Raw genomic sequence first — 12,490 nt, 5'->3', positions numbered from 1 at the left:
GCCCGATGCAGCTGAGACCCGAAGCGGCCAAGTAAATAAATATTTTAAAAAACCAAGCCCTCCAGGGTCAGGACGCCTGGCGGCGGCCATGCAGGATGCCTGGAGATCCATCAGCTGCCACTGCAGGATTAAAAGTTGAAGTCAAGCCCGTCCAATTACCGAGAGAGCAGCCATGGGACACAGAAGAGTGGGGCTCTGGCCCCTCCATGCCACAGCTCACTCATCCGCCCCTGACAAGGTGCCCCCCTGACAGGATAAACTGGTTAATAAATCATAGAAATGCTCCTGTCTTAATACCTTCATCTTCAAAAACGCCGAAATTTTCCCTTGGGGCCGAGGGTCCATTTTTCACACACGTGACAGAATCGAAATTGGGCTTCAGATGAACAGGGGTGTTTGTGTAGAGGCTTAGCCCGTGGCTGCACAGCCACTCAACCTGCCCTAAGTGACACACACTCTTCCGTCCCAGGCTGAGGACAAGGTCGGAGAGAGAGGCACAGAAATTAAACTAGTACCTTCCAAACAATTTTGTTTTCCCCTTCTTTGACCTCACCACGCGGCCTGCAGGATTTCAGTTCCCCAACCAGGAATCGAACCTGTGGATACATGGTGTCCTAATCACTGGACCACCAGGGAAGCCCCACCAAACAATTTTCTTTAGTAAACCTTTAGTAGGGTAGCTTCAGGAAGGTAAATACACCACATATCCGTCTGCAGCCTCTATCAGCTCAGCCTTCCACTGGAGGCTCAGAACAGTTTGCTGCACACGACCGACCGCAAGACTGACCACTCCAAGCACACTGAATCCACCGAGCAAAACTCTCCTCCGGGAGATGCAAAATCTCTAATTCCAGTCAGAAGTTTCCACTCATCTGGGGTGGGGCCCAACATTATTCGCAGGAAAAGAACACAGCCCTGGAGACAGTGTCCCTCACCCAATACCGCACCAAGAGAATTATCTGGCTCAAAGTGTCTGTGGAGCCAAGGTTGACAAACTCCCATCTACAGTGACAACGCAAACCCCACCACGGCTAAAATGACCACACACCGTCTCGCCCATCTGGGCATGTCCAGGTCCTAACATAACCTGGCACAGAGCAGACCCCCAGCCAGTGTTTGCTGAGTGAGCCCCTACTGCTCCCTGGGCACTTGTCTGGGAAGAACCTACTGCTTATACTCCGGACCCTTAGGAGGTGGACACTGCTGTCCATCAGGCACAGATGATGAATTCAGAGTCAAGAGTTTAAACACATGGCCCCAGACCCCACAGGAGTAAGGATGGAGCAGGACTCAGCCCATATCTTCCTTGCGTCAGATCCCACCCCCCTGGCCAAAGCCAGTCCCACTCCCGCCTGGAGAAGGATGGCTGGGCTTATTCAGAAACAGCACACCCAGTTACAACCTGAACCAGAAACAGCCCCAGGAGACTGTGATGAACACACAGAAGCTGACAAATTCGAAGCTTTCTACTGTCCTCACGTGTATGTCTATGTGCTCAGACGCTCAGTCGTGACCAACTCTCTGCAACCCCATGGACTATAGCCCACCAGGATCCTCTGTCCATGGGATTCTCCTGGCAAGAATACTGGCGTGGGGTGCCATGCCCTCCTCCAGGGGATCTCCCAGACCCAGGAATCGAACCTTCAGCTCTTAAGTCTCGTGTAATGGCAGGCAGATTCTTTACCACTAGCACCACCTGGGAAGCCCACATGGTAGACAGTTCAATCACCAAACAACTAAATCCCTATCCCTATCTCTCATCATGGAGAGATATCATTTCTCCTTCTATTCATCCACTCACTTCTACACCCATCCCCATTTCTGGCTCAGGGAGGGTCCCCAGGAGTTGTTTCTGTTGAGCCAGACAGGAAAGAAACCCTCCTAAGTGACACGGACCAGGCGCTCTCGGCAGAGACGGTGCCCGGAGCCATGCTGGATTCCTGCTTTGCAAATGGTTTACATCAGGAGCAGCTCCTGGAACACGAGAGTGGGTAAGGAGCGGGGAGGGCATGTCCAGGAACCTGGCAGTTAACCAAGTCACTGGGCAGAGCCTCCTGGAGTTTCACTTGGATACACTGACATTACAGCATCTATTTGGTTTTTAATTTTATTGAAGTAGAGTTGATTTACAGATGTTGTGTTAATATCTGCTGTATTGCAAAGTGATTCAGTTATGCACACACTGTTGCTGTTGTTCAGTCACTAAGTCATGTTGGACTCTCTGCGACCCCATGGACTGCAGCAGACCAGGCTCCTCGGTCCTTCACCATCTCTTGGAGTTTGCTCAAACTCATGTCCATTGAGTCAATGATGCCATTCAACCATCTCATCTTCTGTTGCCCTCTTCTCCTCCCGCCCTCAATCTTTCCCAGCATCAGGGTCTTTTCCAATGAGTCGGCTCTTTGCATCAGATGGTATATTCTTTTTTTTATATTCTTTTCCATGATAGTTTATCACATGATAGTGAATATATCAACAGTTTCCTATGCTATAAATATAAACTAGTTTGCATCTGCTAACCCAAAATTCCCAATCCTTCCCTCCCCCAGCCCCCCACATCCCTTGGCAACCACAAGTCTGTTCTCTATGTCTGAGTCTGTTTCTGTTTCATAGACACGATCACTTATGCCATATTTTAGGTGCCACATGTAAGTGATATCATACGGTATTTGTCTTTCTTTTTCTGACTTACTTCATTCAGTATGATCATCTCTACATTCATTCACGTTGTGGCAAATGGCATTGTTCCATTCTTTCTTATGGACAGCCTCCACTTTTAAAGGAGAGTCACCTCCCTCTCTGAGGTTAAGAATTCACCTGCAGTGCAGCGGACGTAAGAAGGGATAGGCTACCCACTCCAGTGTTTTGGGGCTTCCCTGGTGGCTCAGCTGGTAAAGAATCCGCCTGCAATGCAGGAGACCTGGGTTTGATTTCTAAGTAGGGTAGATCTCCTGGAGGAGGGCATGGCAACCCACTCCAGTATTCTTGCCTGGAGAATCCCATGGACAGAGGAGCCTGGCGGGCTGCAGTTCATGGGATCACAAAGAGCTGGACATGACTGAGCACGAGCACACACTTCCCTCTCATTACTCTGACTAACAAGAACATTCAGGAGCCCGTTTCTCCCGGCCTTGGCGATGGGAAGAGGGAGCAGACCAGTTCCCTGTGTCCCAGGAGGCCAGGGAGCCACCTGAGGCTCCAGCCACACCTGGGGCTGAGACAGTCCCTGGAGGTATCATCCCCTGATCTGGGTTCTGGCTGCCTGTGAAGAACCACTAGGATTCCTACCCAGTGGCTTGAGTAAAATAAATAAAGGAGGAAAAATGAGCCTGTCACTGCAGGCTGAGCGTGGTTAGTTAAGGAAAGAATTTAAGGGAGAATTATGACCATCTCAGAAAGTAAGTGCAGGAACTGCATGGTGCTTTGGCCTCTCAGATTATTTTTTAAAGATATCTTTTGAGAGGCTGAAAGAATGATCGACCGTCTCAGCAAGTGAAGGGTGATTCCTCTCCACCGAGGGCAGCCTCGAAGGAGAACACAGAGTTCTGAGCTCAGAGCTGAGAGGCCTGGAGCTGGTGCCCTGTAGTCCGCCAGGCAGAGCAAGGAGGCTGGGACGAGAGGGGCGCAAGGAATTCATCACTCCCGGAAAGAAACACCCAGCTCAGCTCAAGGCAGCACTCCTTTTGTCCATGGTCTTTCCTACAGGACACTGTTTGCAAAGTAATAAAATAGCATCTTCTTTCAGGGCTGTGTATTACAAGGACAACTCAATCAAAACCCAGAGCCCACGTGGTTGATTCATGAGTCTACACAGAGGCCAGACGACCACATCAATTTCCAGATGGGCCCTTGCTACTGGCCACTGGTAACCTCCATCACATCACCCCTGAGCCACAACCAATGGGTAGAACCAGAAAAGCCCAGGCGATTAGTAAAATCAGAAAAAGATCTTCACCAAATTTCAGAATCACCTCTAAAAAGGGCAAATTGTGTTTCTCTCTATTCCCATAGGTGTGTACACAGAGCTTTGCTCAGATGACACAACCCCATACCCAGACCCTCCGCGTATCCAGGCCACCCCGGGAACGCTCCACATTTCATGTGCACATGTACATCCATGTATGCACACACACACACACACACACGGCAAAGGGGATTCTCTGTAGTTCACTAAACTCTGAACATCAAGGACGAGAGGACAGTGCTGGTGGGGAGGATGCTGCCAAGCGGCCCATCAGGATGGACCATTCCTGGGGCAGCACTGGCCTCTGCTGCCCGCCTGGGGCATAGCACCTGAACACAGCTCTGGCTGAGCAATTCTGGGGCCTTGGCATCCCCTCCCAACCAAAACTGCTCTGTTCCTCAGGACCAGCCTCGCTGAGATCAGTAACTGAAGGGTGCAGATTCTTCTGAAAATGTTAGACTGTGGTCCTCCCTAACACATGGCCCTGGTCCCCACGCCCCGCTGAGCAGAGCCCAAATGACTGAGCAGCACTCAGCTCCCACAGATCAGACCAGACATGAAATGAGCTGAAAGGGCCTCGAGCCACAGCTCCCAGGATGGGGGGACACCTGAGAACCCTCTCGGGCATGGATGCTGAGCCCTTGATAAGCCCAGAAGGTGGAGCAGCAGCTCTGAAGGCCACTTCTTACAACGCACCTTCTACTCTGCAGGGCTCTCAGCCACTGAGCTGGTCGGGGAGACGGCAGGCCCTCCACATGTGGCCTATCTTGGCGGTGACCACGGCTACAAGGAAAGCCATGGGGAAGGTCACAGGAGGAGGGTTCATCTTGGGACCCCAGTGGTGGCAGAGTGCTCCTCTGCTGATCTCAGGGGATCACCATCCCCTCGACACAGCAGCACTTCCAACAGAGCCTGCAGGGCCCCTCCAACACCAAGGTTAAAACAAGGCTTGAGAACAATCACTGTGGTCAAGATGTCTGTCACTCACGGCCTCTGACCTGCCAACTGCTGTTCAAGACAGAGACATATATACCGACCTCCAGAGGTAAACGGTGGGTCTGAAACCTCCCCAAGAAGCTGGGAGCCAACCATCCCGTCGTGACTCCCCAGGAGAGGACACAGTCACCGTAGTATCTGTCACCACGCCAGGCTTTCCAGGGCGTGACTGTCCACTCGAGAAAGAGAATCCAAACAGCCCAGCCCTGGAAGACGGCACCACAGCCAGGCTCCCAGCAACACAGGGGCCACCACACTCCTGCCAGGCCTCGACAACCCCCAACCGCTCGCCCCAAGACAGAGGTGCAAAGGTGACTCAGTGCAGGAGCTGGGACAGCACCCTAAACAGCCACCCACGGTCACACGCGGTTTACAACACACAGCCTCTCTCTCGATTCAGACACCAGAATGAGGGGTTCAGCATGGGCCGTCTGATGGCCAGAACACACCAGTCATATCTAATTTTCCTGAACCTTTGGGCACAGCATCCCCCTCTCCTGCATGTTCAGTAAGGACCAGTAACATCAGTCCACACTGCACACAGCATCCTGACTGTGGGTGACAGCCAAGTGCAGAGAAGCCTGGCGGCTTCATGACTGGGCAGGACCATCCCCCACAAAGAGGGCAGCTCGCTTGGTTGGGTTACATACGGAGACCTTCCCCAGGGCGGCTGTGGCCACCGCCACCACCTCCGTTACTCACTGTACCGTCACCTACTGGGCTTCCCTGACGCTGCGCAGAGAAGAACAAAATCAACGCAACACCGGCCCTCCAATACTGTTCCCTGCAGGACCCACTGCATTCAGGCGCAGCTTGAAGGAGCAGCTGGGAAGAAGACCGCTGGGACACCTCCAGCTCTTGAGGAAAACCCCGTTGTCTCCGGAAGGCTCCTCCCAGCTAGCTACCCACCAGGCCTACCCTTGGCCACCCTCCCACTCCTCCCTGGGACACAGCTTCTGCCACTCCACTTATCCTGGGCTGGTTCCCTCCATCCCATAGGCTCAGCTCCCAGAGGCCCTCCTTCACCACCTGCTTACGTCTCCCCTTCTTCCCCACGGCAGTGGCTGTCAGTTTCCTCTGAGAACTCACCATACCTACACTTGCTGCCACCTGCCTGGGTGTGTCACCCCAGCAGGCTGTAAGTTGTCCAGGGTAAGAACCACACCCATCCCATCCACCCAGCACCATCGCCTGGGCACCCGGCCCCATGGCGGGCAGACAGCAGGCACTGGAAGAGACGCTTGTGGGTTTGGTGCAGCTGAACGAGGATGGGACACCCTATCTGCAGGGCAGCCAGACACAGGGGTGCTGCATGGGCAAGACCATGTCACCAACTGATGCCAAGGCAACCACCCAGTTTGCAGACAGAGGTGGGGGCTCCAGGCCCTCCCACCTTCTACTTGGGCAAGGCACCTCACTTCTAAGTCTCAATTTGCTCATCTTAAAAAAAAAATCCTGAACTACAAAGAAAGAAAAAGAAGGGGAAAGTGAACGAGGAGGAAAACTGAGGAAATATGATGAGATCGATAATTTTCTAACTTTGCTGCCAAAGCTGGAAGTTTCCATGAAGGTGACGAGACCCACACATATGCTGCCCCCCCACACCCACCCCCTGCCACCATCCACTCAGGGCACGTGGCTGCCATACAAGCATCTGTCTGGAAGCAAATGCTGGCTGCCAGGAAGAACTTTGTGAGAGCTCGGCCTGCTGCTCGGGGCATTCCTGGAGTCTGGGGTGCACTAGCGGCACCCCCAGGTCTGCGTGGAACCTGCACGCCTGCTAGCCACTGTACCCACCTCATTGAAGGCGATCCTGGCCGGCTGCCTGCTGAGCGGCTCTGCAGGCCTCGACGAGCTCTTCCATGTCCTCCCGAAGAAGTACCGATAGGTGACATCGAAGAGAGACACGCGCAGGTGGCAGCCCACCTCCGACAGCAGCTCCAGCACCCCCTAGGAGACAGAGGGATGGCCCTGAAGGATCCTCAGGGGGAAGGATCCATTTGGGGGAAACTGGGCCACTCAGCATCCATCCCCTGGTTTAGGTATCAGGCCCTTCCTTCCAAGGGACTACCTCTCTCCACGGCCCTCCCTTGGCCAGTCAGAGGCTGGAACCAGCAAGCCACACAAGAAGTCAACGCTGTGGGGACAGACACCTATGACACCACGTGGAACCAAGGAAGAACAAGCTCAGGTGACTCCACATGAGATCCTGGATCAAGCCACACCTGAAGCTTATGCTAACGATAGGTTTGTCTTTAAGTGAGTTAACAAATTATCTCTCCTTAGGCTATTTTACTTGGGTTTTTTTTTTAGGTGGGGGGAGTGCTTGGGGAGGAGTTATTTGTTTTACCATTGACAGCCAAATCATTCCCAATATAACCACAAACTCTAAATCCTCAGCTTGTCAAAATTATTTGGGTGGGTTGGGATCAGGGTATAAATAAAAAAGCCGATCTTTGAGAACCACAGATACAGACAAGGCACCAGAGACTACTAGACTTGCCCTGTGCCCAGTGGTACCACCTACAGAGGGTTCTGCCTGGGTCTTCAGTGCTGTTACCACCGGTGCACCTGGCAAGGGGGCAGCTCTTACTGTCTACCTGGGACCAGGAATTCTGCTTTCCTTTCATGCAATCATTTAGTAAATGTTATTTAAGCATTTATTTTGTGTGTCCACTCTGAGCCAGACACTGTTCAAGGCACTGGAAACGCAAAAGGGAACAAAACACACAAAACCTGCGTCCCTGGGGCTCATGTGAAGAAAATGAAAATGGGAGCAGGGGAAGATAGGTGGGTCAGCTCTTAGAAGAACACGGCCAGGGAAGGGGCTCTGAAAGATGACATCTAAACTGAGAACTAAGGAGGCAGGGTGGGGTGGACGGGAACCAGGAGTGGACCCTTGGAGAATAAACCAGGCAGAAGGAAGCTCTGGGTGAAGAGAGCTGGGTGCTCAGGAAAATCATCCTGACTACATGTATCTTTTTTGTTGTCGTTAGTCGCTAAATCATATCCGACTCTTTTACGACCCTATGGACCGTAGCCCACCAGGCTCCTCTGTCCACAGGGTTTCCCAGGCAAGAACACTGGAGTGTGCTCGGATTCCCGACCCAGGAATCTTCCCACATCTCCTGTTGGGAAGCCATGTATGTTATTTTTGTTGTTTTTCAGTTGCTAAGTCATGTCCGACTCTTTGTGACCCCAGGGACTGCAGCACGCCAGGCTCCCCTGTCCTACACTATCCCGCAGAGTTTGCTTAAACTCATGTCCATGTATGTGTATTTACACTAACTAATTGCTCTCACTTTCTGGGTCCTTAGTGTTCCTAGTGCTCTGGCATCTGGAGCCTTCCTAATGGGAAGAGACTGTCCTGCCCAGGGCCAGCTATTTCCCAGTGATAGTAAACGACCTGCTTTCCAGTCCACACCCCACTTGCCCTCGTCTGGCTCACACTCCAGGAGACAATATCTTCCCACCCCAACAATCCCAGAACCAGACCCAGGCAACCAGTCCCTCCAGCCCAGAGGCCAATGAATTAACTCAAACTGGCTAGTCCCAAGTGTGTGCAGCTGCTTACCCGGCCTTGCCCATCCCTTCCCACAAAAACCATGATACAGGCTTTTGCCCCAGGTCTCCTCTCACCCCGCTGCCTCCCCACCAACCCAACTGCTTCCCGGTGGGACCCTTCGGGGATGTGCATCCCCTCCCCTGGGGAGCCCAAAGGAAGAAACAATCTTTTCAGTGGCAATCATCCCCTGCTCTGCTGTCCCCACCACACCTGAATAAAAACAACAGCCAAAGTGCATTTCAAGAGCACCCAGTGACTTCCCTGGTGGTCCAGTGGTTAAGACTCTGAGCTTCCAAGGCTGAGGGAACTGGATCGATCCCTGGTCAGGGAACTAACAGCACACAGTGGCTGAATTTTAAAAAAAAAAAAAAAAATTTTATAAAACAATGGGATTGCGTTTAATCGGAGAAGGGGCAGGAGCCACCCTGGCAGGCCACTTCTACTCCAAACAGGATGATGGGTCAGGGAAACAGCCTGAGAGGCAGTGATACCACCTGATTCAGGATTTCACGGAAATCAGTCCAATATGAGGTGAAGTGTGTGTTAACTAAATCAGGGGTGGGATCCTTTCACAGTTTATGTGGATGTCAGATCATCACGCTGGGCACTCCAAGTGTCCTACGGCTTCATCAGTTATACCTCAATAAAGGAGAAAGAAAACCACTCCAGCTCCACGTGGGGATCAGAATGCGGGGGGAGGACGTGAGGAGTTGGGGTGAGGAGAGCGCACATTCAGGGTGTCAGTGAAGGAACTGCTGAGGGCCCTGGAGACAGCAGGGTGTGGAATATGAGGGGAAGAGAAACAGGGGGCACAGGCTGGTGGCCGCCTGCCTGCCCAGCCTCCCGGGTCCAGCAGGTGAGTCCCAGCAAACGGGAGCAGCTGGCAGGGGGTGGTGTCGTGTGTGGAGGTGGGGAGTGTGCCAACAGGTCTGGGGGAATCTTGAGCCCAGACCCTCATCCCTCCCCCCAGCACTGTTCCTCACCCTGCTCCCCACCCCCCTGGAGCCCCTTTACTGCACTCAGCCCCTCATTCCCACGAGGCCCTGACCAGGGAGGCATCCCTGACCCCCGCCATCCAGACCCTCATCCTCTGACCCTGTTCTATATCAGTATCTCCCATGTTTCTAAGTTGTCTGTTTATATGCTGGTGGTTGGTCTCAGCTCCAGGGGTGGGGAGGGATGAGAGCCTGGAATATTCTCCTCCTGCTGTATCCTCAGGACTGGGGACCAAATCATGCAAGGGGGTGGGGGTGGGAGGGCTCAGTGTGCACACCTCCCGGGGGCCTGGGCCTCCCCTTGCTGCAGGCACCACCCAGGGCACCACCATCAGTCCCTCTGGCCCCCTCACCATGCTCTCAGGGAGGTGACCAGCAGCCAGGACCAGGGAACTCCCAGATTACCCGGGAGCTGGGTCGTCTCCCAGCCTCCACACCCCGACCACCCCCTCCACCTCTCTGAGACTTTGTACTCAACTCTACTCAGGTAGGTTTCTAGCTGTCTCCTCGTACTGGACAGAGAGCTCTGTGAAGACAGAGTTGGGGGTGGGGGGTCACCCTCGTGTCCCCTGCACAGCTCCAAACACACAGCAAATACCAAGTGAAATAGCCATTCCAAAGGAAAGAATTAGGTTAGCCCAAAAGTTTGCTTGGGTTTTTCTGTAATTATCTTATGGGAAAACTTGAATGAACTTTTGGGCCAACCCAGTAATCAACATTTATGGTAAATGAAACTAAACCAAAAAGGTAAATAAAAAGTAAGAAAAACATACCAAAATGACTAATAAGTGATTTGAGTTCAAAATTAGTACATAATATTTTTAGCCAACACCTTTTACAGGGAAGTTTGCTTTCATCTAAAGCTGAAACTCCAGTACTTTGGCCACCTCATGTGAAGAGTTGACTCACTGGAAAAGACTCTGATGCTGGGAGGGGTTGGGGGCAGGAGGAGAAGGGGACGACAGAGGATGAGATGGCTGGATGGCATCACCGACTCAATGGACGTGAGTTTGAGTGAACTCCGGGAGTTGGTGATGGACAGGGAGGCCTGGCGTGCTGCAATTCATGCGGTCGCAAAGAGTCGGACACGACTGAGCAACTGAACTGAACTGAACTGAAAGCTATCAATTCTCAAAATAACTGAAACTGTACAAATCTGTAAGATCATCTAAACTGAACTATTGACTTTTTCCCTACTCGATCTTTTCATCTTGGCTGATTTTTGTGTGTAAAACCAACTTTGCATTCCTGTGATAAACCCCACCATGATATCTGACCTTCTGTATACACTGCTGGATCTGATGTCCTAATATACTAAAGAATTTTGTGTTAACATTCATAAGAGAGGCAATCTGTACTTTTCTTTTCATGTCCTTGTCCAGTTTGTGTATCAAGGTTATGATGGTCTCAAAATAAACACCTGAGAACAATTCCCTCCTACTCTATTTTCTGAGTGTTGGTCTACAATTGGTATTATTTCTTTCTTTAATATTTTATTAAATTCAACAGTGAAGTCATTTAAGTTTGGAAATGTTTTAATTATGAACTGTTTCTTTAATAAATATGGGGATATTTAAGTGGGAATTTGCTGTATGACTCAAGAAACTCAAACCCAGAGGGGTGGGATGGGGTGGGAGGTGGGAGGGAGGCTCAAAAGGGAGGGGACATATGTATACTATGGCTGATCTACGTTGATGTATGGCAGAAACCAACACAATATTGTAATTATCCTTCAATTAAAAATAAATTAAGAAAAAAATGAACAAAGAAAAAATATATAGAGCCATCTAGATTTTCTATTTCTTCTGGTGTCACTTTTGGTAAATTGTGCTTTTCAAGAACTTATCCAGTTCATCTAAGTTATTTTTATTGGCACTAAAGTTACTCATAATGTCCCTTGATTATCTTTTTAATGTCTGTAGGATATGTGGTGATGCCCCTTCTTCCTCTCCTAATATTGATAATCTGTATCTCTTCTCTCCTCTCATGATCAGTCTTGCCATGGGTTTATCAACATAATTAATCTTTTCAAAGAACCAACTTCTAGCTTTACTGATTTTCTTATTATTTGTCCTTTATTGATTTCTGCCCATATATTTCTTATTTCCTTCTTTTCTTTTCTTTGGTTTTAATTTATTGCTTTTGTCTATATTCTTAAGGAGAAAGCAGAGATTGTTGATTTTACACAGGCAGACCTCAGAGACAGAGGGTTCAGTCCCAGACCACTGCAATAAAGCAAATATCTTAATAAAGTGAGTCACATGGATTTTTTGTTTCCCAGTGCATATAAAATTATGTTTATACTATACTGTAATCTCTTAAGTGTACAGTAGCATTATATCTAAGAAAACAATGTACCTACTTTAATTTTAAAACAATTTATTGCTAAAAAATACCAACTATCATCTGAGCCTTCAGTGAGTCATCAAAGATCATTGATGACAGGTCAGCATAACACAGATAATAATAGTGAAAAAGCCTGAAATATTGCAAGATTACCAAAATGTGACAGAGAAACAAAATAAGCAAATGCTGGGAAAATGGCACTGATGGACTTTCTCCATGCAGAGTTGTCAAAAACCTTCAATTTGTGGGGGGGAAAAAAATACAATATCTACAAAGCACAATAAAATGAAGTATGCCTGCATTTTTCTTCTTTTCTAATGTAGTTATATAAAGTTGTAAGTTTCCCTCAGAGGACTGCATTAACTACATCCCACAAATCTTGATATATTCTTATATCAGTTAGTTCCAATTACTTTCTAATCTCTCGCTGAATTCTGTGACCCAAGGGTTACTAGTGAGCAGAGTGTTGTTTAATTTTCTACTATTTGGGGATTTTCTGGTTATCTTATTGTTATTGATTTTTTAATTTAATAACATATTGGTCAGTGAACATATTCTTCATAATTTCAATCCTTTTAAATTTATTGGGATTTATTTTCATGACCAAGCATATTATCTATCTCT

The 12,490-nt window shown here is 49.7% G+C and overlaps 1 protein-coding gene across 1 annotated transcript in view; it reads right to left on the bottom strand.

The window, feature by feature from the left end:
* The window catches only part of NPHP4 (nephrocystin 4), a 138,389-nt gene that overhangs the window by 122,604 nt on the left and 3,295 nt on the right, over positions 1-12,490 (bottom strand). Inside the window, exon 2 of the mRNA XM_052653950.1 lies at positions 6,758-6,910. Within this exon, the coding sequence (XP_052509910.1) occupies positions 6,758-6,910 (153 nt within the window). The remainder of the gene's footprint in view (positions 1-6,757; positions 6,911-12,490) is intronic.

Source organism: Budorcas taxicolor, chromosome 16 (assembly GCF_023091745.1).
Source record: "Budorcas taxicolor isolate Tak-1 chromosome 16, Takin1.1, whole genome shotgun sequence".
Taxonomy (NCBI): domain Eukaryota; kingdom Metazoa; phylum Chordata; class Mammalia; order Artiodactyla; family Bovidae; genus Budorcas; species Budorcas taxicolor.
Note: the sequence above shows the minus strand (reverse complement) of the source record. Positions and strands in the feature narration are given on the sequence as shown.